The 27,057-nt window shown below is 42.6% G+C and overlaps 1 protein-coding gene across 1 annotated transcript; it reads left to right on the forward strand.

Annotated features, from left to right (window-relative positions):
- The first annotated feature begins 783 nt into the window (after positions 1-783).
- On the forward strand, positions 784-26,072 carry sh3bp5b (SH3-domain binding protein 5b (BTK-associated)). The gene is made up of 9 exons (XM_029504386.1): positions 784-1,037; positions 1,889-1,951; positions 7,467-7,595; positions 18,592-18,756; positions 18,927-19,057; positions 20,163-20,205; positions 20,562-20,781; positions 21,941-22,318; positions 23,058-26,072. The coding sequence occupies exons 1-9, from the start codon at positions 960-962 to the stop codon at positions 23,288-23,290; spliced, it is 1,440 nt and encodes a 479-aa protein (XP_029360246.1). The 5' UTR covers positions 784-959; the 3' UTR covers positions 23,291-26,072.
- Positions 26,073-27,057: the final 985 nt, after the last annotated feature.

The following is a 27,057-nucleotide window of genomic DNA, read 5'->3' on the forward strand; positions in this document are numbered from 1 at the left end:
AATCAAACTGATTTCAGGTGAACACGCTGTGTGACATCAACAGCAGGAACACTTGACTAAAAACTGAAGTTCCTCCAGAGGCCACGTGAGGCTCTGAAAGTCGACTTCCTCTCCTTTACAGCGGGAGTAAAAATGTTTCTCATCTGTTACACAACTCATTTCTGCCCTTCAGCACAACTTCTTATTATTTTTTATATAATTCACCTGTTTAGATGTAATTCTGTACAGGCAGCAAAAATGGGCACTTTGATACTTTCACAGTATTTACAGAACTCAGACCTGTTTTTTTTTTTTTTTTTAACACAATCTAAAAACATTTCAACAAACGTTTGTGTTTTCAGTTGTTTTTTAAAAAAAGGAAAAAATCAGTTTCAGCTTCTTTCGTTCCCCAATTTGATAATTCCTGGAAATTAATTTGTAATCATGCTTTGAAAGAATAAATGGGGACTTCTCTTGAATGCTCTGCTTTTTTTTAAAAGAAAACCTTTCTTTATCTTACTGGTAGTGAAAATACAAAGAGGAAAAAAATGGGAACTACACATGACAGGGGACGTTTTAATATTCCTGAAATTCTCTGCTCATCAGACCTTTTATTTCTAACGGTAATAATAAGAAGAAGAGATTAAAAAAAAAAAACATGGGGATTTCACATGATTGTGTTAATGACATGCTCTGCTTTTATGTGGCACTAACTGCCCCTCATACTGCCCCTCAGCTGGGGGCGGATCCGGGGAGAGGCGGACTCTGCTCCTCTCAGCTGCCGGCTCAGAGCGCACGGAGCTCGGATCGAGGAGAGACTCTGCAGCTCGGCCCTCCGCCGCCTTGTCTTATTATTCAGCGGCTCCTCTTTCAGCAGAAGAACCCACAGACGGTTCCTGCTCCGGACCCAGCCTGCAGTGACCGGCCCGGACAGATGAGCCGCCTGTAGGTCCGTCTTTGTTCGGCGCAGACGCACCATCATGGATCGGTCCGACAGGGACACCCGGTCGGACGACGAGGCGGAATACGAAGACGAGGAGGTGGATCCCAGAGTCCAGGTATGTGGGTTTTATTTCATTTTATCTTTTTAACCAACGATCGGAGCGGCAGTCTGCAGGAACAAAGTCCGGGAGAGACGCAGCGTCTCCGTCTGCTGCTGCAAAGCTCCATTTAAATCATCCAGACAGCATAAAAACAAAAGATTATCAACGCGAGAAGACATTTCTATTGTTCTCATGTGACAAGTTAAATCATCAGTTTACATTTAATTCAAAGTGAAGTTGCAGTCAGACAACAGATTTAATGTTCATGAGAAAAAGGCAGCTCGTGTTGAAAGGCTTAAATTTGATGGATGAATGTCAAATGGTTGTTTTCTTCATTTCCTCTTCGTCCAGTCAAACTCTGAGTTTACTGAGTTTAGATGTCAGAGAAGGCAACAAGAAGTAAACAGGTGCCAGATATTTTGTCCAATCGCTTCAAAAACAAACCTTAAATCTGAAAATCAGAGAAGTTTTGTGTCCACCAGCTAACTGATTGGTTGATAATGATGAGTGTGATTCCAGCTTCTGACTTTGGACCACGAAGATTCAGTTAAAACAGAATTCACAGATTCTCTAAACTGGTAATTGGTCCAGTTAACTTTTGACCCTGTTTGTGTTTGTTCACCAGCTACAAACAGTTTGATCGATTATTTTACAAAAAGAAAGATGAATTTAAGCTTTTTTTGACTCATCTCAGCCAAATTTTCTCCAGTTCTCATCATAAATGGAATATTTTTGGACTTTTTGTTTTGTTTTTTTTTTTTTGTTTAAAGCTCATAAACTGCTGTGTTAATGTGAACGTTTCTCTGAATTCTCTCGGTATGTCACATTTTTTGACCCTCATCTCTCCGACGTTCTCTCTCTTCCAGGGGGAGCTGGAGAAACTTAACCAGTCGACCGACGACATCAACAGATGCGAGACGGAGCTGGAGGTCAGTGCAGCTTGTCTGAGTCTGTGCTCGCCGGTGTCACTTCTCTGAGAACGTTGCATCTAACGCAGCTCTAGTTTTAATGTTCTCAGCCTTGTTGATTTCGAGCAGATGCAGCGGTTTTTTTGTGTTTCACTGGATTGCAGCTTGACCCTTGAGCCGTCCTCAGCCCAAATTGTTTGTGCTGTGTCGGCACAAAACTTTGTGCAGCAATTGAGCGTTTAAAGGAGTTTTACTGAGAGCTGTCTTCGGATCATTTGCAGCGATGGAGCAGAAGGTCTCGTTAAAGTTTTATTTGAAGGAAGCGGACCAAACCTTTGAGCATTTCAGAAGTAATGTGCTGCAGAGGGGAGATGATACCGAGCCAACCAGGCAGCTCGTTGCGTAACTGATCTTTGAATTCCATAAACTCCAATAAAGGCTGACGGCTCACTATAATGTAGGTCAGCAACATATGTGCAGCTTTATAGAGGTGAAGGTCCAAAGTCCCGTCAGGAAGATTTACGTGGTGTCAGTCAGAGTCTGACACAGTTTAAATGTCGATTTGTGACTGATTCTGTCGCTTGTTGCCCAAATGACAATGAGCAAACTGAACCAGCGGCAGATAGAGAGGCTGCACCAATTTTTTACTGACAACAGCAACAAAACTGAATGAGCCGCACAGAAGAAAAGGATGGAGGGAGTTTGGGAAAGCTCTGCCTCCATCACACAGGCTGTGGTGGGCTCAATGTGGATCCCGGTTCAGGAGCACCTGAGGAAGAGGAGGCCTAGACCACATTAAAGAAGCGTGACTTCTCTTTTGTTTAGCAAAGCGGTCAGCTGTTTGTTGTTCCAGGGAAACGAGATATGAAACCAGCAGCCAGTGATGTGAAATGGCGCTTCAGCTGCTACATCCCAGTTTTCTTTGTTGTTATTAATTATATAACGTTTGGAAAAATTAATCCAGAACGTCCAGATGTGACAAATACACACAGTTTTGTTTTGTGGTCAGTTGTTGAGCTCTGGACCTGTGAGTTGTGTTTTAGCTCTCAGATTCGAGACAAGAAGATTCAGCGTCCGGCTGTCAGTCTGAGAAAATAAGTGATCTAAAGATGGCACCTCGATTTGTGAACTTGTTTTGGACTTTTCCTCTTTTTTTTTTTTTTTTTAACAATTCAAATCAGCTCATGATGGAAATGTGCTCTGACCTTTAGAGGGAGGTCAGACGGGTGTTTCTGGGGACACGTGAGGAGGTCAGGTGCTCATCATCTGAGCACCATGATGCCAGTAAACAGTTCGCTGCATCACACTGTGCCGCTCGCTGACGTGGAGACTGATGGGTTGATGATGAGGCGAGCGTTAAGAGGCGCTTCAGGACGCTGATGCTCCGTCACCGCAGCGCGGCAGTTGAGATTTAACTCGACGGATATATTTGTAGACACGATGCTTCGGGGCTGACGAGAGCGTCCGAGTCCTGAGTGGGAGGATGGAGACACTGCACTGCAGTCTGCAGCAGCAGCAGCAGCAGCAGCATCGTCACAGGGCGGAGGGAGGACACACAGCTTGGCATTCATGGCCTTTTTGTGTCCTGATTGTGTTGCTGTGTATCTTTGAAAGCTTGCCTCATGATTTACAGTGTAGTCTGTTATTGTTTGCTTCATTGTGCGTTTGAAGTGAAACAATGACTGTAAGATTAAAGTGCTGACGTCCAGCTTTAATTTGAGGGCGTTTACATCCCCGTCTGACACTGAGGTCAAAAAGTGCAACGACTCCTTCCCTCCGTTAAAACTGGAAGTCAGCACTTTAACCTCCCACACATTCACACAAGATCCAGAGCTCCATTTTCTTTTGGTCTCTGAGCCAGTTAGTTAAATCATCAATTAGTAAATCTAAATAATCACATGCAAAACAAAGTGAATGGGTCAGTCACAGTTCAAAGATGGACCCCCCCAGGCTTAAAAAAAAAAAAGACAAGACAAGAAATTTATGACAGCTGATGAAATATTTGTGCAAATGTTCCTAAAAATAAAAATCAAGCATCAGCGCAGCAAAAGAATGAAAGTTTAAAAAGCAGCGGTTTGTTTCATCTGGCGGTGACGGACGGTGACGGAGATAAAACGGTTCAGATGAAGGACTGAAACGTCAGTTTGATGGAACATAAAGAGATTAGAAGTCAGATTTGAGAGGACTGACTGACATGCTGCGCCTCCGGGGGTGTTGGGGGCGGCAGGATGTGATCAAAGTCCAGATCAGGAAGACTTCAGCGTACGTTAACGACGGTTTTAAGATCCAACAGCTCGAGCTGCTGCTGCCGCCCCTCACAGCCTGATGCCTTCTGGGAAATTCAACCAGAGATGTTGTTTTTCATTCAAGATTCTTTATTGTCATTATGAACAAGCACACCAGAATTTTGGACTTTTTTAAGGGTGTACTGAAACCTGCTGCTGTTTTTTGGATGATCCAGATCATCATTCAACGTTTTTGGCAGAGGAACAATAAAACCAAACTTTCTTCAGAGACAGATTGCATTCTTTAGTCTTTAAAGTTCACCAAATTAAATTTGTTCAAATCCAAAGTAGATTACTAAATTCCTGGAAATACAATCGTTCCCGCTCCAGTTCAGGCATGTATGTAATTTACATTGGCTCATCTGGCAGGTCTCAGCTGGCGGCTGCAGACAGATTCTGATCAGCTCCGGCTCGATAGCAGACGAACGTTAGGCTTCGGTAGCTGGTTTAAAATCTCCAGTGGTCCTGCATGAAAATTAAGTTGACGGCTACAGACACAGATGCAAAACAGACTGAAGTGGAAGCTAAAAGTTTGCATCCCAAAGAAGGAAATGACCTGCGACGCAGGGAAGGGGGACGGTCTGGTCCTGCATCATGGAGCCAGATCGTCAGCCCTCCTGTCAAATGTCTGTGGGGGGAAAAGATCTAATTTAAAAATGTCCGAAAGCAAAACTGCCACGTTCATTAGTCAGATCTTTTTAACAGATAATATAAGTCAGCTGATATATATCTTCTCTTTATCATAGTCGTTTTATTTATTGTATTTGCTGAGAGCGTAGCAGAGTCGCATCGAATGTCTTCATCTGATCGTCTACAAAACTGAAAATGTAGACTTTCGGCCGTTTTCAGGCAATTTTGGATTGGATTTTGATTGACAGCGTTGGCCTCCTCCTAATGCATGAATGAGTGGAGTTTCAGCTGTAATGAGGTTTTCTCCCATCAGCCCAGAGGCCCCGCTCTGTTATGACTTTTAAATTTGAACAGCAACGTCTGCAGAATATCTAATGAACCTGGGACAGTAAATGCACCTTTTTCAGGAAACAACTCTGCAGCATCCAATCCAGTTTATTTGTTCTTCCAGCTCTTCACACCTTTCTGTTGGATGTGGCCTTTTTATATCTGCAGGAGGTGAAGCAGCGCAGCCTCCGACTGTTTTCCTTGCAGATGACCTTAGTTTAAGACCCTAATCCTTTTATTCTATTTATTTCTAAGCTTGTTGTTATTCAATTGACTAACACATGCAGGGTTTATTTTTACTTTCTGGGCCGTTTAATCAAATTTGTGTCAGCGCAGTTTTATCTCTATTGTGCCAAGTCATAACACAATCATAAAACTCCATGGTGTTTTACAGAGAAACCTAACAGCAGGACATGATGTTCCCTCCATCATCTGTTAAAAAACACTGAAAATGAGTGTGTTTGTTCTGAGAAGCTGCTATTTTAATGAATGTGAATCAGTGAAGGGGCATTTTGTGAGAGTGTAGTTAAAGTCAAAGAAATCCTTCACTATTGACTGCAGAAATGGATATCTGTAAAGATGTATTTATCCGTTCACTGGCATTCAGGCTGGACCGGCAGCCCGAGGCGTGCTGTGAGCTGAAATTTGCATCATTTCCTCTTTCTCATTTTCACACGTTTCAAAACGACAACTTGAAACGACAGCCCCTTTTTTGAAACACAAGGCAAACCTCCAGCAGCTCTGTGAAAAAGATAAGACGCCTGAGCTGCCATTTGGTTGTTTTGTTTTCGAACTAGCCAGCTAAAGTCTCCCATCAGTCTACAGACGCTTCAACATACTTTTTCCAATCACTTTTAAAGAAATGGGTAAATGTTAATGCGCTAACGTTGGCTGAACTGCTGCTTGTTGCTGCTTTTGTGTTTTTATTTGTGAGTCAGGTTTCTCAGGAAGTTACCCAAGAACTAAATGGCCGTCATTAATCCAGATCAGCGATTGGTCAATTACTTCTCCACCCTGAGGAAATGTCCATCAATGAACACCACACCCCCTCACATATCGCACATCTGGCCACTGAATCAAAGACCTGGAGCAGGTCTAGTGATCCATCATCTGTCAGAGCTCAGATATTGAGCTTTGCGGTCTATGAAATTACCAAGAAAGTTTGTTCTCCTCGATCTGAAGCACGATAGAAACGTACACCCCTCGTTTTTTTCTTTGTGTTTACCAGCTGAGATTTTTGATAACCTTAAGAGCCTCTAAAGTGTGAAATCTACCTTTTACTCTCATGAAATGTCAACATCTGTTTCCTTAAACCAACAAAACAAGCTTTTAACAGTTGGACGTTGTCCCGATCCCTGAACTAAGTCTCACACGTGCCTGACTGTGGATCACTGACTGTAAATCTGCAATCTCAGGCTTCTTGGTTTTGTTGCCTGGACGATGGAAGTCACAGAAAGTTGGGCTGCTCTTCATCTTTTTGAGGCTCTGCAGGATTTGCCTTAAAAGTCAAGACAGCAGAGTCGTGGATTCTTGTTTTCCTTTTTGGTGTTTGTGCTCTTGTTCTTAGAAAGTTCTTTGCCCAATATGCTTTTCAGGTGCATGATACAATTTAAGAGCTGAACGTCAAGAAGCCATAAACGAACAACATTTGCTTTGTTACACTTAACTAAATTAGATCAGATGTTTGGAAGGTGTCTCCAAACAGAAAGGCTGGAGTCTGCTTTCCAGCGTTCACTGGGAAACTCCCTAACCCTTCTCAGGAAAACTGTGTCTGCTTTATCTTGGAATACTTGGCATAGATTAGATTAAAGTTTTTAATGGTTCTCTAGTTTTATCTCTTTTTTTCTGGGCCTTACTGTAGATGCTTGAGTTGTTACAGGTTATGAGTCACTGCGGATGCAACGATGGAGGAAAATTTCATTTCCCCAAATTGCAACTTTACAAGCAGCGAAGTTGGAGATGAAGGGTCAAGAGCTACAACGCCATCCGAACTGATGTGACCTCTCAGTGTTGATCCGTTTAAAGACTGAAACGGAGCATTTTCATTTCCAACAGTGATTTAATTGAACACCACACTGAGGTGACGTTTGTGAGCAATAAGAGCTTTTCCTCCTGAAACCGTTTACGACTTCCTTTTGAACTCAGTGATGCGATAATTATGTAATGTGCGAAAAAAGGTTTGGGCAAAACCAGAAAACAAACCAATCTGCTTTGAGATTTTACAAGATGTCTGTTGTATCGATAGCTGCGATCAGGTTCCTTAACTCACTGACTCTTTTCTTTCCTTCCATCAGGATGCGAGGCAGAAGTTCCGCTCCGTCCTGGTGGAGGCCACGGTGAAGCTGGATGAACTTGTCAAGAAGATCGGCAAGGCTGTGGAGGAGTCCAAACCGTACTGGGAGGCCCGCCGGACGGCCAGACAGGTGAGCCATCATCATCAGAGCCTGGAAGGGGTGGTGGACGAAACATGGAGGTCGGGTCGGGTCTCATTTTTATCCACAGTGAGTCAGTGTGACTGCAGCTTTGTTCGACCGGGGCGTGCTCCGGATTTGCTCTGCTCACGTGGCACAGCAGAAATAAATTACGGCTTCCGAATAGATTCACAGATTTTTAATTGATTTGGAAAAATGATTATCATCTAATTACCAGGACAAATCATTTGAGTTCCCTGCTGGACTTTCGACAAATCATTTCTTCAAACATATAAACTGGATTTCTTTGTAATGGAACGTTTCTGTGTCAGTTGACGACTGGCCCACTTTTCAGTGGATCAGCCACAGTGGATCTCACCACACAGGCCTTTTCCTTTCACATGTGCATGGCCTTGTTGTTGACTGTTGGTAGGGAGGTACTTTTCCTGCCTGTGGGAGGACCTGATCGATGGGTTCATAATTGTTATGACTGGACGGGGAAGGTACGAATCCCATTGGCTACCTGCTGTTCCACAAACCGTCAGTTGTTGGCTCTCACTTGTTGAGGTGAAAATACACTTTACACACACAAACTTAAATTGCTTGAAAATGTGGAAATTGGACTTTGCTCAAAAATGGTAATGGGAGGAAGTGCATGATCATGTTAGACCAGTCTCATTTCCCTTTTCAGCAAACCATGTGTGTATTTATAAAGGGGAAGCAGCCACCTGCACATCTCGATAAGAGCCCCTGCAGCTGTAAGAGCTTAGTGATGAAGCTGAGCGATCAACTGAGACCCTGAAAGGTTTATTTGTGCCAGTTTATCGCCTCCCAGCTTCAGGACGCAGCTCCTACACGGCCAGACGATCTGAGCTGTTCACCTTCCACTTCTCATCTGTTTCATTTTGCCCCATTTGAGTTGAGGATCACAAGGAAACGCTGAGATGTTAACCCGATTTAAGGCCAAAAATGGACCCGATCTAGATTGTAATTTGTTTTGTTTTGGACTCGTAGTCGGGATGTATTTCGGTTGGTTAACCAAATATGATTTCCACGTGGCTCCTCGGGGAACTGAGATGAGGATGTAGAGCCCAGAATGGTTGTACTTCCCTCCACCTGCCAGCTCACCTGCTTGTCTGACTTATTTCTGTCTCCTGCTGGCATTGACTTTCATTTCAGGAACATCATTTAATGATCAAAAAAAAAAAGCTGGATGTTTCCTCATGAAAGGTTGTGTGTGGTAGAGATGTGAGCGAAGGTGGAGGATTAGAAAGTCCAAAACATCCAAAAACCAGCACAATGTTTACACCAACTCAGGAAACCAGCAGAAGTTCTTCATGTATGCAGCTTTGACTTTTTCATTTGTCGGACTAATTTGGCTTGAAATTGGTCTGACAGAATAAATGAGACGATTAGAGCCGCCCCCTCGTGCAGGCGACCCGTTTTTTATTTATTTATTTTACTTTTGAATTGAGATATTTTGCTCCAGAGTGTCCCGAAGAAACACATCCATAAACTCAAACTCGCCCTTCCTGTCACATCCCTCCCCATTTATGCGGGCTTGTGACCGACACAGGAACTGGTTGTGGCTTTGGGTTTGAACTTGGCCTCAGTTATTGATCAGAAATCTAATTCAGATCAGGATGGTATTAAATGTTGAGTGCAGTTTGTGGTTGAAGTTCAGCTTTAAATGGACGCTACATTCGCGTTTTTACTCTGTAATTATTTGATGTTGGCGGCTTAAGGAGGTTTTTTGCTTTTTATTTTAACATCATTGAGCCTCAGCGGGTCAGAAGCTCATATGTCATATCAGTTAAATTCCAGCAACTCGGAATTATAAGCAATTTAGATTTTAGATTTTAGAGCTGTGATATTGATAAAATGGTGTCTGCACTGGTGATGTTTCTGTTTCATCGTGTTTGTGGTTCAAATGTTTTGTTCTTGGACGCTGTACTTCTGTCTTCAGCAGGTCTGAAGCTTTGAACCAGCTGCAGTCAGATTCTGTCACCGACAAACGTTTTCCATCTTTCTGTGCTGCCGATCCGAATGTTTTATACCAACAGAGAGGGAGAAACATCATCCAGACTTTTCGTGTCGGCCTTCTCTCTTTGTCTTTCCTTTCTCTGTGACGGATCTCTGCGATAATTCGCTGTATTTGATTTGTACTCAGGCAGTTAAATCCATTCAGTCTGCGAAGGAACGCTCTGAATGAGATGCCTAACACTGTAGTTCCAGAACAGCTTTTTAATTCTTGAATAATGATTTTTTTCAGTTCACTTATTTGGACTTTCCATCAAAAAGATTCTCGGGAATTATCTCTTTTTAATCTTACCGAGACACAAAGCAGGACATTCCCACTTTTCAGAAGCTCGAACATTTGATCATTTGATTAAACTTAATTTTTGACAAATTAATAATCAACCACCAATTACAGTTAGGATGACTGATAAACCTTTTGTTGGCTGCCAAAAACAAAAGACGTATAAAGATGATGGTGCAGTTGTGCCATAGAGGGACATAAAGAGGTAAATTTAGTACACCTAAAAAATGAGGATTTGCGACGGTTTGTCCACCACTTTGGATGAAATCAGAACTAACTTCTCTCTGTTGATGACAAGAGTGATTGCAGGAGGAGCAGGATCTCTCGGAGAAGGTGCACGGTGGGCTTTCCTTCCTGCCCAACGTGGCCTTAAATTCCTCACAGGGATTCAGTACCCTGTTCTTTTCTTAAATCAGCTGCTGAGTCACTAATAAAGTGTTAGAATTCATTCACTGCCTGCAGGGTCATCAACTCTGGAGCAGATTGAATTGGTCATTTAAAAATAAAAGGCAGTTTTAACTGAAATAGAAGGAGCTGAAGTCGGGTTAAAGCGTCTCTTTGTCTTCAGCAAAGCTGTTTTTGTAGAAATCTTGGAAAAGTTTCTTGCTGCAATTCGGCACGATTCACACAAACGGCTTTGATGTCAGTTTCTTTAAAGGTTTGCCAACCAGAAATATCTCTAACTCAACACACACTGGACGTCTTTGTCTCCGTCCTGGCCTCGTGTCGCTCGACCTGGAGCCGGTTCAGAGTGCTGCGGTGTGATGTTCGGCTGCTTGAGCGGAGGGCTGTTGTTTTGTACCTGCTCTTCTTATCCCCCCCCCTCCCCCCCCAACCCCCCCTCCCCTCTCTCTTCCTTCTTTTGTTTTGTCCTTTTAAACGCTCCTTTATTTTCCTCTCGCGTTATTTTTCATTTTTATCTTTCTCTGCTCACATTTTGCCCTTCCCTTCATCGTTATAGTTTGCGTTGACTTCTCCTCTCCTTCTACAGAAAACCTCCCTCTCTCTCTTTAAGCTCGTGCCGTCACTCATCTCGATCACAAACACAATATTTGCTGTCGCACATAATCAGCAGGCAGCGCCCAGGGAGCGGCGGGTGGAGACAAATGACTCGGCGTGACCTTGGTAGGTGATAAAATAGAGACCTAAACCTCAGAAGGTGTTGCATAATTTATATTTGCATATCAGGCATCTTTCTGACAGCTGATGATGAGTGAGTCATTGTGCAGAGAACAGAGAGAGTTTTAAAAGATCCTTCAAATTTAGTGGCTGCAAAACCAAAACGGAGCTGTCCCTAAAATTACATTTAATCTGTCAGCCACATTTGATTAGACAGGTTTTAGACAGCAGTTGGAGCAAAAGACTTTGGTCTAATTTTGACTGTCATCAATGAATCTGGAATCATTTGGAGAGTCGACACAGGAAGCCGGTCTCCATTATCAGACCACCTTAACCGACAGAAAAGAGGTTAAAGGTCCTGTGGAAAAGCTGCCTGATGACACTGAGGTGACCAGATGATCCAGAAATAAGCTTTTGTCGCGGCCTCGTGATCAATTTCAGCTCCATTTTCTCACATCAGGAAGCGACGCATTTAAAATCGAATGCACATTTTGGAATTATTCCATGCAGGAAGTTCAGCGTGCCGCACAGTCCGACCAAACGATTGGTGACTGTGAGATGATTTCTGTGATGCGTTTCCTCGAGGACACACTCAGAGCTGCCTGAGTCAAACTCAGGAGCTTCCTCAGAGGAGAGCAGCGCCTCATGGCATTCAGCTTTAAACGGCGTTAAGCTCCTGTTTCTCCCTCCGATCGCCCTGGTGGAGGTTTGTGTGTGATCCAAAAGAAGGACACAAAAAAGAGCAGATGCACTTTCTGCTGACTAACTGAGGAACTGGGTCAGGGTGACGAGGCGAAAATTTAGTGAAGTGATTGCTGAAGTGCTCGCCGCTTCACAGACGCATGTTTATTAAGTGCTGACTCCGGTGGGAAGGAGCGAGTTAAACTTTGAGCGTAGAATTTTTTTTCAACGTCATGAAATATGCATCGGGCTCGCTCTTTAATTCCACTTCCCTTCATAGGACTCGGTTGGAAATGGAAATGAAGGAGTCGGGTTTCCCCGTTTTAGCAGTCAGATGCAAACAGAAACACACTCGGCCTGTTGAGGAAATCTAATTCTTCAAAAGCCACAAACGTTTCCTTAAAATCCACTCGGGGGAAGTGATGATATTTTCATCAGGTCTTCTGTCAGAGCTGCAGTGAATCTGTCGGTCGAGTGGGTGATTCAGTTCTTCCTCATGGAAGCAGCGAATGCAGCAGGTTAGCAGCAGGAAAGAGGCGTAGCTGTTTGAGCCTGAAAAGCAGGAATGTTTAAAGATGGATTTAGATCACAAGTGAAGGAGGTGAGGAGTAAGTGTGCAGATAGGAGAATGGGGATTAAGGAGATTTCTTCTGATGTGAGAGCAGCCTCAGTCAGGGGAAGGAGAGTGAGCAGGGAAGTTTGTGCTCTTTGCTTCAGTGACGATTCAACAGCCCTCTGAAGGTTCAGGCGTTGTTGAAGGTCCCACCAAAAAGGTTTCGGGCTATTTGAAACCAGGTGCAGCAGTGAAAAACACAGAATAACTTTCATCTTAAACTTCATCACTTCCTGCTCGTCACCGTCACATGATGGCTGTGAGGTCGTTGTCAGAGACCTGAACAGGAGGGGAGAGAGGGACGATCAAATCCTCCGTCCAGCTGAAGGAGAAAAGCTGATGTTTGTCTTTAACACACTCTATTTCACACTGCGCCTTTGAAACAGCAGGGAAAAGTCTTTGTGTGTGTGTGTGTGTGTGTGTGTCTGAGTGTACCCCCCCCCCCCCCTTCACCTCTGATGGACTGGGGGGGTTTCTGGCTGTCAGTGCACGTCACATCTGACTCGATCTGCGGGGAACGGTGCTGATGGACTGAAAGATTGAGGAGGGAGCGGCTGCAAGGTCAAAGCCATCTGGTCAAGACCACCTGGGGTGCTCTGTGTGTGTGTGTGTGTGTGTGTGTGTGTGTGTGTGTGTGTGTGTGTGTGTGTGTGTGTGTGTGTGTGTGTGTGTGTGTGTGTGTGTGTGTGTGTGTGTGTGTGTGTGTGTGTGTGTGTGTGTGTGTGTTGTTGGTATTGCGATGCCACCAGCCCATCTGTTGTTGCATAATATCTGAGGCAGCCGCGTCATCGGAGCAGCTTTAATGGCTTTTTGTCTGTGTACTCCATGAACAGGAAGAAGATTCACTTTGTGTGTGTTTGTGTTTGTTTGTGCGTCTGTGCGTAGAAAGAAGGGGGATAGTTTTCCTGCTCCTGACTTGGATCAACTGCTTACATTACAGCATATGTGTTAAATGAGTCTTATTGTGAAAGACCTTTTGGCCGCCACAGGAAGTGCCACTAAAGTTTCTTCATGTGTGAAAAAACACAACACAAACTGACTGTTGACACATTTGTGAACATTTATTGTCGGCTATTCACACTGGTGCAGTTATGTTGGTTTAAAGAAGCGTCCTGGGAACAGAAAAGTCTTTTCCTGTATTTCATTTAGATTTGATTAGTCCAGTTTTCTCCTGTAACGCTTCACCAGCTTCCACGGGAGACTCCGTATATTTTCTTTTATCAGTCGGAGAAGACTTTTAACTTATTTAATATAGAATGAAATGAATAGCAGTGAACCAAACCTTTGCTGTTGGTTTGTTATTGTAGTTTTCAGAACAAACAGGCTCCCCTGGAGCTGTTTTTATTATTTCGATGTGAAACATGGAGGCGGCCTCTGACTCCACGTTTGTGCCGACTGCTGCTTTCACCGGCCAAAATGACAAACATTGCTGCTGGCAGGTCGCACCGTCTGCTGCTGATGAATGTGAATCCTCAGCCAGAAGGAAACGGTGCTGTGATGTCTCGGCAAACCTGCGAGTTTCCAAACAAACAAAATCATTTAAAATCTAAATAGATTTCGATCTTTTATGGTCGACTCGGAGATCAGAGCACACAGCAATATAAGATTTGCTGCTTTGCTGTTTGTTGTGTCTAAATTATTCTGTTGCTCACTTGTTGGATTTTATTGAGGCCTTTTGGAGTTGCAGAGTAACAATAAAATAATTCTCAGCTCCGCAGACCAGCAGGCCAAGTCAGGTGAGACCAGGAGGAAGAGAGAATTCTCGTCCCTCTGGGTGACTTGGCAGAAAATTTCAGAGGCTGCAGAGGTTACGTCCATATTTATCCAAATCTTTATGTCATCTCAACCTTAACTGTCTTTCTGAGTCATTTCACCCTTAAAGTCTTTGCAGTGTCTGAGCAGCTAAACTCACATTTTTCAAACTCTGTTGATGATTTATCTGTTTAAAGAAGCAGTCCTAGTTCTGCAGCCTGGACGTATCTGGGTTAATTTGCCTGTTAGCGACCGTGAAACGGACATCAGAGGCCAAGTCTTCCTCTCAGCCGCGGCCGGGCCAACCCTGCAGCTGGCTCCAAGATCTAGGCCAGCAGACTCTCTCCCAGAATGCACAGCAACATCAAATGATGACGGCCGGGGTCAGCGGGTCCGACCGCTCGGCATCATGTGTCCTTTATAGAAGCAATAAATGAGATAAAATCACATTTACTGAAAAATTGGCCAAATTAGTTCACTTTGAAGACAGATGGTGTCTCCAGCACTCCCCCAGGCAGAGAACAGGTTTAGCCACTGAGTTAGGAAGTTCCTGCTCATCATAAATGTACGGACTGATAATCTTGACTGGGTGATGAGTAGATTCAGTTCATTAGGAAGAAGGAAATATGAGACGCAGGTCGCAGAGAGTCTGTCTGTGTCCTCCCGTTTGACTGAAAGAGGTTTTGGCCGACGTGTGAACAAATCACAGTTGATATAAACGCTGTTTTGAATATGCAGCTTTAGATTTAGACGGTTTCCTGCCGAGATCTGACAAGTCACCAGCATTTTATTTTATTTCCTTTTGGGGAACGTACTGAATGAATAAATACAAACAAACAAACCTGAGCATCTGAGCTCGAAAAGCATTGAAGTTTTATTCTCAACGCTGAGAGACGTTTTTCAGAGTCCGCGAATGAAACGTTCCGTTTTTGTCCGTCGAATTCACATTTTCATTTTTGGATAAGATTTACTTTTTCAGTTCAATTTCAGTTATATTTCTATTATTTGTGCGACCTCAGATTATAGTCATAAAAAAGATGCTGGTGCTGATTGAGAAATGTGTGTTCAATAAACAGATTGAAAACATGACCCAGTTAGATCCAACATTTGTTTCCTTTGTCCTCTAACAAGTTAACCGAGCATGTTTTCTCTGAATAATTGAAGAACAAAATGGCTTTTCAAACAGCAGTGACGCTGCAGAAGGACGCAGAGGAGACAGAGAGAGAGAAACTCTGCCTTACTTACACACCAGTGTCCCTCTGGAGGCTCGTCCCGCTGAAAATTTCATCGGCTGCACGCGGAGTGATTAAAACACGAAGCAGAGAAGAGGAGAGCTAGAGGAGGACCGAAGGAGGCAGATAGAGACGTAACAAGCAGGGAAAGATTCGGTGGCAGATAGAGAGAAGAGAAATGGGCTGACGGATACAAAGAGACAGACGGGTGAAGATGTGAGTGGGAAAGACAGGGTGATGAAAAAAGAAAGAAAAAATGGAGGCATGAAACTCTGAGATGGAGAGAGACGCAGAAACAAGAGCAAAGTTTTAAATATCTTCTTTTCTTTTTTTTTAGTTAGTGTGAAATGCTTTCAGTCACACTGTTAAAAACGGAAGTTGTCTGCCATGGTGGCGACACACGAGGTTTGAAAGATGATATTTTGAAAACAGAATCTCACCAACAGAGCCGTCGCAGCAGGACGCCTGCAGGCTGAACATAGAATCAGGTTGTAAAAAGAAGAAGAATAATCATGTTCTTGATGAGTTCATGCTTTCAGTCTCTAGTCTTCGATAAAACAGGGTGTCATTTCTATAAAATGGATTAGGGGACATGAAACTGTCGTGTTTTTGAGTGATTTTCTTGTACTTTAGTTGGTGTTGAATATTTAATACCTCTATTTAAGGCAGTATCTGATACTCTTTTTGCTTGTTTGCTAAAATTTTGTCTTTTTTATTATTTTATGTTGAAAAGGATTTCTTTAGCGTTTTTCTCCGAAGCGCTGCATCATTGGAAGCTCCCACGGATGGTTCTGGTCTGACCACTGGACTCATTTGGGGCTCAGTCTTGGTCTTTCCAAAATCGACCACACCTGCTCCTTTTATCCGCCTCCTCTTCCCTCCATCCCTCCTCTCGTTCTCCAGCCTGCTGGCTTTGACGAGCCCTCCGGCCTGGCACGTTGACGCTGCGATGAAAAAGTAGGACAGAGCGAGAAAGAGGGAGAGGGGGAAAAAACGAAAACACAAATTCTGACTCTTCACGCCGGATTTAGCTGTTTGTCTCTCTGGTGACATGCATCCACTTTTATTTTGTGTTCTTTTGGTTTTCATTTATAAAAGGGTGAACTGGACACGCAGTGAAAGAGTCATTAAGCTGATTACTCACCTGATAAATGAGGAGCATTTTCCACATTAACCTTCATTTTCTCTGACAGTTTAACTTCTAACAGGAGCCAGAGCGACAGATGCTCTTTATTTTTTTGTCCCCTGTTGGATGGAGAGAAGAGGAAAACAGTTTAACACCAGTGTCGCAGCGTTGGCCTTGCGAGGCTGTGATCATTGGAGGATGGTAGATTTATTGTTTCTTTTATTTTTTATTTTTTGAAATGAGAAACGAGCTATTTGGCGTCAGCAGGAAAAGTTGTGTTGTTGCCAACAACAACTGGAGTCGGGCATGTTTCAAAGTTTGAACACCAATCTCATCAAATCCATTTGAACTTTTTTTGTTTTTGTTTATGAATAAATAAACAGACAGCTGATCACCAGCTGGAGCAGAACTTGGTCCAAATATGCTGCATGGTTATAAACCTGCTTTGGTTTCGAAGTAAGATTTAAAGCAGTTTAGGTGAACTTCATCCGTCCATCCAGCAACGTTTTCTAGCGTCTTAAATCCGAGCTGTGGATGCACTCCAGCATTCTGTCTCTCCTCCCAGAACCTCCAAAGGTACAGGCCCAGAGCTCCTGGCTGGAGGTGACCAACCTTCCCGGTGTCGGTGCAAAATCCTTTTTCATTTCTTTTCCACAAACAGCCGTCGTGTTGTCTTCAGATCCGTCCTCATGAATGCTGCTGTGTCCGGATCTCCACGCAGCATTTTGCAGGCAGCTGACCACATTTCAGCAACAAGGCCGAGGTTGTTTTAGCTCCTGCTGCACCGATAACGAGATTACACTGAGCATGTGCTGATGTCGGCGACTCTGCCCGACAGAGTTTGACTGTAAGCGCTTTATGTAACGTAAATGTCACAGTATTTCACATCCAAACAGTCTGACATTTCAAGGATCTTCCCAAAACACGTTGATTCTATCAAGACTGAAGAGAAGATTGTTAATTTCCTGCTTATAAACACATTTATTGTTTATTGGCAACGATGCACGAGATGGTGCAGGTCAGTTTTCGCACCTTTAAACTACAATCAGCCTGAGTTGGCATTTCGATGTTGTAATTCCATTGAACTGATTCGTTCCTTCGTGTGTTGACTCAATGATGAGCATTTTATCCTCCAATAACTATAAAAGTCAAACTAAAATGAAAGTTACTGAATTGATCTTTTGGTTTACATCAGCCCTCTGCAGGGAAATAAAAGCTGATGTTAATTCAGTGAAATGTTTCTGATTGTGGATTCAGATCAGGGCAGCTGAGATGATTCACTTATATGTTCCTATAGGAACATAAAACTGATTAAAAATAAAAATAAGAATAAAAAAAGATACTTTTTTTTTCATATTTTGGTCCATGTTTCTCTTTTTTGTGAAATATTGGTTGTCGGCCGCTCTGATTGTTTTCAGTGAGATTCCAGCTGTGGCTTCAGCAGCTTGCACTAGAGGTCATGTGATTTAAGGTGGCCCCACCCCCTTCTCATCCACGGCCAAACCACACAGCCGTTCATCACGGTGTACACAAACACAACGCTGTCATGTGAGAGTCCACACGAGTGATGTCGGTGAACGCATCGCGCTGCTGAAGCAACAAAGAGCTTCAATGCTGGAGGCTGCTGCTCTCACGTTTGTCGTTCCTCACACTTAAAAGTCTCATCAGTTATTTTTGACCTGGTGTGTGTGTGCGTGCCTCACATAAATGCATAATTTATAGGCCTAAAACATCAGTAGAGTCTGCTGCCTCATTTTAGACAGGAACAATATTTTAGATATACATCAGCTGAAAATGGAATATTCTGGAAAATCATGCTATCAGTTTATGAACTAAAACATTGATCGATAGATTTATCAATTGATTGACTGAAAAATATCTCATAATAAATTGTAATGAAACAGGTGCTGGCTGCAGAACTAAAATAATTTAGACAAACGAGAAATCTGTGTCCTTTTTCCAGATCGGATTTTAGATGTTAACGAAATAAAATGAAAAGGAACAGTCTCTGTAACAAACAGCTGTGCCGCAAAGGCTCATGGGAGTAAGACGTGACGGCGGTGAAGCAGTTTTCACTCAGTGATGCGTCTTTAGGGTCCAGATTGATAATATCTGGAGCTTCATAAGTCATTAAACAGTGACACCCCCCCCTCAATGTCTCTCAGGCCCAGCTGGAGGCCCAGAAGGCCACTCAGGACTTCCACAGAGCCACTGAGGTCCTGCGGGCGGCGAAGGAGACCATCTCCCTGGCCGAGCAGAGACTCCTGGAGGAAGACAACCGGCAGTTTGACTCCGCCTGGCAGGAGATGCTGAACCACGCCACCCAACGGGTGAGTGGGCCAGGAGGATGGGGGGGGTTAAGAGATTATTCACTTAACCCACAAACTTATTCATATTCTGTGTTTTTCTTCATTTTTTCATACCACAATTTAGATTTCTAACAAATGACAAAGAAAACGTTTTTCCAAGACTGACGGTGAATTCTGATTGGCTGTTGCAGGTGATGGAGGCGGAGCACACCAAGACGAAAAGTGAACTGGTGCACAAGGAGACGGCGGTGAAGTACACGGCGGCGATCGGCCGCATGAAGCAGCTGGAGAAGAAGCTGAAGCGCAACATCAACAAGTCCAAGTAAGAAGCCGAGGTCACTGCAGGTCACCTAAAGTTAAAACTTCACACCAAACTTCCTCGAATTATTTTAATATTTTTAAATTATTTTTAAAATAAACATCACAAGACAGCAGCAGCACGCCAACCGATGAGTGATGTAGATTCAAATTCATGTTCAGGATCTGGCGTGCGTTTGGTTTCTGTATTCACGCTTCATCTGTAAGTCTGGTCTCATTCAGGGGCCTGAGACTCTCCGTCTTTCCACCTACGCTGGCGTACGTGTTCCTGTGTGATGTGGTTTTAGTCAGAATGAGCTCAGCGTCCTGTTGGTTTCGGGCCAAGTTTGGCTCAGTCACGAGCTGATGCTGTTCTGTTAAAGGAAACGATACAACAGCTGCAGTGGGTGAAATTTCAAAAAAATTCCTTCAATATTTTTATCTCCTGTGTCTGTTGGTGTTTCACATTTTGTGGGTTCTGCTCCGTTAGTATTTGAGTAACAGGGGCTTGAGGTTTTAAAGAGATTTAGAGTGAAAGTTTCTGTTTTCTCACAAGCAGAAATGATGGTTAACAACAAAAAGTAAAAAAAAATGCTAATTATTTCCAGATTTTTTTTTTTTTTTTTATTGTAAATTACACTTTGTTTAAATTGTATTTTCTTACATCATCACAGAACCCAAAGTTTTGTCATCAGATTTTGTGCAATTTTATGTTTACATATTTACATATAACTTTTTACATTTTTCACGTCTGCTGCTCGGTCAGAAACAGCTGTGAGCCCTCTCATGTAAATCTTAAACCATTTAATGCATCTGTACTGAATGAGCACAGGAAAACATAAAAAATCATGACTGTTTAATCTGAACTGTTGAGGTCTGGATCTGGATCTTGCCTGTTTTGCCTAGAATAAAGCAAAGAACTCAGAGTTTAAGTTGCTCTGCGTTGCCTCAGCAGGAGGTTAATCCGCCTAAATCCAGCATCACAACTCCTTTATCTCCATCCTCCTCCTGCCGGTTGCCATGGTGACGCAGCAGCTCTTTTTCTGGGTTACTTGGTAGTTTTCCCCTCTGATCTAATCTCTTCCTCTCCTCTCCTCTCCCTCTCCTGACCCCCCCCTCCCCCTCTGCAGGCCGTATTTTGAGATGAAGGCGAAGTATTATCTGCAGCTGGAGGTACGTGGCGCTCTGACTCACTTCCCTCTCCACTTCTCGCTGTCGGCCTCTAAAGGCTTTGAGGACGTTGTTATTGCCTCCCGGCCCGTTTTCATATTGACACGAGACACGATGTTATCAACAGAGACTTTTCAAACATGAAGGCTGAGCACGGATGTGTCAGGATGTGTTTCCTCTGAAATGAAATGATTGTGTACTTGGGAGAAATTAGTCGTTTTTGTGAATAGAGGAAGTTTCATTTAAAGCTCGCTCTTCTCCAACGTCATCATCAAAACGGCGACTGATAGAATGTCTCTTCCTCTTTCTCTGTGAACCTTCATCATAATCCGCCTCTCCCTCTCTTCTCCGTCCTCCAGAACCTGAAGAAGAACGTGGACGAGCGGCAGGTCAAGCTGTCTCAGGCCAAAGGCGAGTACAAGACGGCGCTCAGGAACCTGGAGATGATCTCAGATGAGATCCACGAGCGGCGGCGGAGCTCGGCCATGGGCCCCCGGGGGAGAGGCGTGGGCGCCGAGGGCGACAGCGTCTCCGCGGACGACATCTCCAGCTTCAAAATGGAGTCTGACAGAATATCCAGTGAGTGATAAACTGCCAATTAGCAGAAAGGTCAAACCTGCCTTCATCCCGCTCTGCTCACCCGGTGACGCTAAATGTCACGCTGAGCTTTAATGACATTTGGTCGTGTCACCTCCTGCAGCGTTTAAAAGCACCAACTTCAGTAAAGACGAGCAGCTCTGTTCATGTAATTATGTCAAACAGGGAACTCTTCTGATTCTCTGAATCTAGGCCTTTATTTTTAGAAGGTCTGAAGATTCAGATTTCATTTAGTTTGTTTCTAGATCGCACTGATAGCTCATCTACTGAGAACTCGATTTAAGATTTTGAAATAAAATAAAAACTATATTCAGCAATATGTTCAGACTGTCAACAGAAAAAGAAGTAATAATGGTTAAAAGTAACAAAGTCCAAATAGGTCAATCAAATTTGAATTTAATCTGAGTTTTATTTTTAAAAATGCGTCCGAAGGCGTGAAATAAACTGAACTTGAATTGTTTTTCCAAGTTAACAGCAACAATGATACATTTTGAATCAGAGCTGAATTTGCAAACACAACAGCTCATTATAATATTTGTTTTAGATTTGTCTTCTTTTAGCGACGCACAAAAATTAATTTCATGCCTGCTGATTGGCCTTTCTTACTGAAAGATGCCTCGAACTTCTGCCTTTAAGCATTCAGATATTTTCTTTTCATCTCAAGTTCTGATCATGAGTTTTATTTACTTTTTTTAATGTAGGTCTGGACCTGCAAACAAATAGGTTGTTTTGTTGTTTGTTTTTTGCACCTCCTTTGCCTTGACTATGGCAATAATGGGATAGCATTACCATGGTAACCATGAAACAACAGAAGCATCCAGTTAAAAGCCGGCGGTGTGATTAGTTCCTCGTTAGCGACATAAAAAAAAAAAAAAAGACTGACTATAAAAGACACTGACGGTCCGTTCGAGTGCTCCAATTTCAAAACACAGCAGCTGGACCTGAGAATGCTCGGCTCTGTTTGTTCCTGTTCCCTTCCTCTCCTATGTCTCCTTTCCTTTCTTCCCACCTTTGACTGTTCCCCCCTCATTCCCTTCCTCAGTTTTTATTTTGCCTCCATCTGGTTTTCTTCCTGCTTCATTTTTCTCGTACAATGTATCTCTAAATTCTTGCATTTCCTTCCCCTCGCTCCCTCCTGCAGTGGCGTCTGAGTGTTTTGATGACGAGGCGTGTGGCGGCGGCAGCAGCGGCGGCCATGGTGGCAGCATCATGTCCGAAGAGGACTCAGAGAGCCATTCTGACTGCAGCTTGGGGTCGTCTCCCCGCAGCCCTCAGGAGCTGATGTTGCCCTGCCCCTTCGCCAGCTCCTCTTCCTCTTCCTCGTACGCTTCCTCCTCCGACTCTCCGTCACCGACTCCGTCCTCCTCCTCCTCCTCCTCCCCGGCTCCTCCCTCCAGACCCTGCAGCCTGGACCTCCCCAGCCCCGTCTCCTTGTCCGACTTCAGCCTCATCTCGCCGGTGTTGGGACCTCGCAGCGAGTGCAGTGGCGCGTCGTCGCCTGAATGTGACCTGGAGAGAGGTGGGTGCTGGGAAAAAGCTTCAGGTTTCAGCATACTGATCTTAGAGACTCGCCATTTTAGTACTGATGTATCTTTATCATCATCTCAAGTAAGACCTTTTTATCAGACTTCTGCACATTAAAATATCTACACAACCTTCTTAACATACTTCTGTATACCATCATTATCTGGACCGATGAGGCAGCTAAAACGATCGGGTGTATAAATAAATAAATCGAGTTGTCGAGTATCTGAGAATGGGCTTAAAGGTATGATTGTCTCTAACCTGCTGCAGACAGCAGTGTTACTGGAAAATGATCATTGTTCTGGATCGCTGATGTGTCCATCCAATTTCAGATTTCGCAACATGAATGGTAACTAACTCAGTTCTGAATTATTGTTTCATACAGGTGGGAAGAAATGACAAAGATTTGATCTGTAAATTCAGACACTTTGTAAAACAGCACCTTCTGCTTCACAGCTGCCAAAACTGGAGCTCAGAGCCTTTTAATATTCCACAGTAACACAAAGCAGAACCCAACCAATAAATAACGCCGGTCGATTATTAGATTTTGTGTCAGCAAATTTTTCTTTGGAGCTGCAAATAAACAAATTTGGGGCTTATTGGATTTTTTATTCTGACTTCCCTCCAAAACAAAGATAAATTCAGTGTGAGCCTATTGAAGGTTAAAACTTTGTCTTAAATAATTAATGCACATAAAACCTTCGTTATTCACTGACCTTTTATTTTCGCTGCAGGTGACCGGGCAGAAGGTGCAGAGGGGGATCTGGACAACGCTCCTGCCCCCGCCGCTGCCGCCGCCGCCAACAACAACAACAGCAGCAGCAGCACCAAGAAGACTTTCAGCCTGGAGACTCGCTTCAGTTTCCTGAACCTGCGACGGCCTCGCGCCAATAACGCCAAAAAAATGGACAACTGCTCCCAAAGGGCCGAACCCGGGCCAACCGGGGGCCTGGTCAAAGGAGTCTGAGGGGACAAAACCATTCTCACCCAGAGATAAACTATTATGGGCTGTTTATAAGCTAAATGCTACAGCTGCACTCCATGTCCGAACTCCACATTGTTGAAACTGAGCTGGTGAAGGTCAATGGGCGAAGAGGATGGCTGGGAATTATTATTATTATTATTATTATTATTACTATACAAATTGTTTTTTTTTCCCCCACAGCTGAAAAAGCTTCTGTCACAAAAGCATAAAGTTCACGAGCCGCCTGCGGATGACTTCTAATTCTGGATCATTGTGAAATAATTGGAAGAACTGTTGAGGACTAAATCCTGTCAAACACACAGGAGACCTTCTTCTTCGCTCAAAGCTTAAAAGAATGCTCAGTGAACACTCTTGTGTTTGATTATGGATGAGCGTTCTTAAATGTGAATCATTGAGGATCAGCCAATCTCTTTAGTTCACATGTAAAATACTGAAAGTGTCATTTTGGTTCATCTGAGCTTTAGTTTTGACGACTGTGTTTTAAATTTCAGTCTTTTCTGGTGCACACAGAAAAAAGTGATGAGGTAGCACTTCACTTGGAGTCACTTTACGTAGCATTTGTAAGCTTTATAATAACGTAACTGGCTGCCATCAGGTCTCAGTGTCTATCAGTTATCAGCCAATAAATGATAAAGTCCTCAGGCTGAAATAATGTTAAATATTATATATTTTCAGAGGCGTTAAAGCTCTACATTAATAAACACTTATGTCCTTATATCTGCACCATAATGTGTCAAACATTCATTTGCATGGCTTATAAATGCTAAATATGGGGACTTCCATAGGTACCCGTTATGTCCAACTTGTTTCTGTGGCCTCTCTGCTTTAAAAGGGAGGCTATGTGATTTTTGAAAGATGGAAAAACAAATTAATCCTTCAATTCCTAAACAAATAAACACACCCTTATTTAATCCTGCACACTCTGCTGTTTCACTGCTACAAGCTGAGTTGGTTTGGTAAATGGCGGCTAATGTAGCTAGTGTGGGTCGATATGGCCTGAAGAAGAAAAGAAGCGTTTTCTTTCACAAAAGTTGAATAAATAATAATTTTGTTCTGCTAGAATTTAGAACAACCTGCAACTTGTTTATCTGTAAAAACAGCCAGCAGCAACAACTGGATGATAACTCGAGTTCATTAGCAGATTATTAAATGTCAGTTTGTTTGGAAAAATGTTTTTCTTGATTAAAAATTTGCAGTGTGAGGATTTGCTGCCTTCCTCTGTGTGATATCCCTGTTAATAATAAACTACATCTGGTATTTTAGTCAACCTAAAGAGATTTCATGACATCATCTCTGCCCGGTATAAACTTTTAAAGATTGATTAATTAATAAAAAAAAATCCATCACCACTTTAAGCAGTGAGGCTATTGCAGTGCACGGACATAAACTGGAGTTGATTTGACCGTATAAATGTTCTGTGGAATATTAAAATTTTAATTTATTTCTATTTCACTTTGGGAGAAATTTGATTGGAAGGTTCAGAGACACACCAGGTTGTTCTTGAAATGAATATAAATGTCAGAAGTGTTTGATGTAATAAATGTTTGGTTTTACTCTGCTCATTGTAAAGATGTAAAACTGGATGAATTTTTATTTCTTCTCTACACACCCTTCTGCTACTTTAATGCAGCGTCAAAGACCTGAGCCTTCACAAAACGAGACCTTGTGTTCAGTCTCTCTTCACCACGGTGGTGTCCCTCAGGGCTCCATACTGGAGTCTATACATTTTCAGTTAAACTTTCTAGTTTCTTTATTAAAATGAAAATACATAAAAACTATAACAAAATAAATCAAAGTGAGTTTTTGGACGGCAGTAAATAAAGGAAGAATGTTGTTTTCTGAATGTGGAATAGAATCACGGGGAGTAAATGTTTGTGTTGGATTGTGTTACTGAAACATGATCTGTCAACTACATTTTTTTTTAACTTGCTTTAGTTCGATGTTCAGATCATGTATTTTCAGAGAAGTAACTAAGAGCTTTGGACCATAATTAGCATTAGCTTTATTTATGAATTCAGTCAAAGCTACTGGATTGAAGCAGTTTGGTGTTAGGTGTGTCGTTATATTTTAGCCAAAGGAAAAAAAAAAAGATCTGTATTTTAAGCCCAACTGAAATCAAGAGGGTTTTTTCAGTGTATGCTTCCTCTGATCATTGGTCACATCGTTTTGTGCCTTTAAGATATTTATTTTAGTTTCTCAGATCGAAGAAAAACACTGGCATCAAATCCAGATTCAACATTAAAGACACGATTTGTTTTAGCCATCTTAAAATAGGTTGCATCTTTTGGGGACTATTTTGATCGGCGGATTAATCCACATTTGAGGCAGCAGGACGATGTATTCAGGCTGACTGATGTATTTTTAATATCTGTGGACAATAGAAGACTAAGCTTAATGCTTCGTTGTTGGTTTTGGATTTGTCTTGGAATTTGAGTGGGAAAAATATGAAGAAATTGCCAGATTAGTCCTTTAATTGTGTTGGATTATGCTCATTTTCTTAAAACTCCCATCGTAGAGCAGAAGATTGTGATGGAAAATGAAACCAATGTCGTAAAAACTGAAAGGAAGGTGGTTGAAAAGTCTGGATTCTTGTTTCTACAGTCTTTGTATCGCGTGTGCGTCGGAACAAAATGTGACATTATCTGTATATTTATGTATATCTGGGTGACGCTTAGATGCTGAATTAAGGATTTGATCTCCGCTCTTACAGCTGTGTGTGTTTACTCCATCATCTCTCCGCAGCTCATGTGCCTGTTTTGCATTTAAGCTGTTAAATAAACAGATGTTCACTTCAGTGTGGTTCATTTGAAGTTCGACTTGAATGAGCTGAAGGCCGTAACTCTGATCGGATTAGTGACAGAGCAGCAGCTCGCTCTGAGACACACTTTGTCTATCTTTAAATCAAAAGTGGGATTTTTCACTCAGCAACCAAAAGGCAATCATTTAGCAAGCAATCCGACTTCAATTAGCAACCAGAAGGAATTCCATTAAGATCAACCAACATCTGGCACGTTTTAGGAGAAACACTTTAACTGAGAGGCTTTGAGTTTTTTTGGATTCTTCTTCAATGTCCTCTCAGGTTATTTTTTAACTTAACATTTATAATAATAAATATTTTAAAGAGAATAATATTTATGGCGGTTAAAGTGCTGATATATACTTGTAGTTTTAAAACTGGATGGTGGGTTCATGTGGGCGGGGTTTGGGGGGAACATGGCTGCTTTGCTGTGACATCACTAAGTCACAGCAGTCATACTTTTACTGTATTAGCACAACTTAGACCTGATTTGCCTTTAGACTACAAAGGACCTTTAAATTTAACTTTAATGTTTGATTCAGTTGGCCGTCTTAACTATGTGCTAAGAATATAACGACTATCAGTCACATTCTTCTAACAGCTATATCTAATTCTGCTACACAAGGTGCCTTTTCCCATGATGCTCTCCTTTACCCAGTTCAGCCTTTTTCACTTTATTTTCCCTGCTGTTGACGTGACAATCAGATTAAGTTTTACGCCTCATCGACAAATCATCTCTGTGAAGACAGATGACCAGAAATCTTTTCATCTTCTTTGAAAAACTAATCCTGTTCTCTGATTGTGATGATTTACGAGAAGATAAAAGATCTTTGCACATAATTCAGAGGTCTGTTTTGGTGTCAGACGGAGAATCTGTCTTTGTCCATCAAATGAAATAATTTCCAAGTGAATAATTAACTGGCTGCTGTGACCGATAAACTTTGATCCCTGT

Source organism: Echeneis naucrates, chromosome 6 (assembly GCF_900963305.1).
Source record: "Echeneis naucrates chromosome 6, fEcheNa1.1, whole genome shotgun sequence".
NCBI lineage: Eukaryota > Metazoa > Chordata > Actinopteri > Carangiformes > Echeneidae > Echeneis > Echeneis naucrates.

What these genes read in the sequence shown, in the direction of transcription:
- sh3bp5b (XM_029504386.1), top strand. Translation starts at nt 960, where the DNA reads ATGGATCGGTCCGACAGGGACACCCGGTCGGACGACGAGGCGGAATAC. An exon ending in TGAACCACGCCACCCAACGG is followed by an intron (nt 18,757 to 18,926) that starts GTGAGTGGGCCA and finishes TGGCTGTTGCAG; the next exon opens with GTGATGGAGGCGGAGCACAC. An exon ending in TGAATGTGACCTGGAGAGAG is followed by an intron (nt 22,319 to 23,057) that starts GTGGGTGCTGGG and finishes TTTTCGCTGCAG; the next exon opens with GTGACCGGGCAGAAGGTGCA.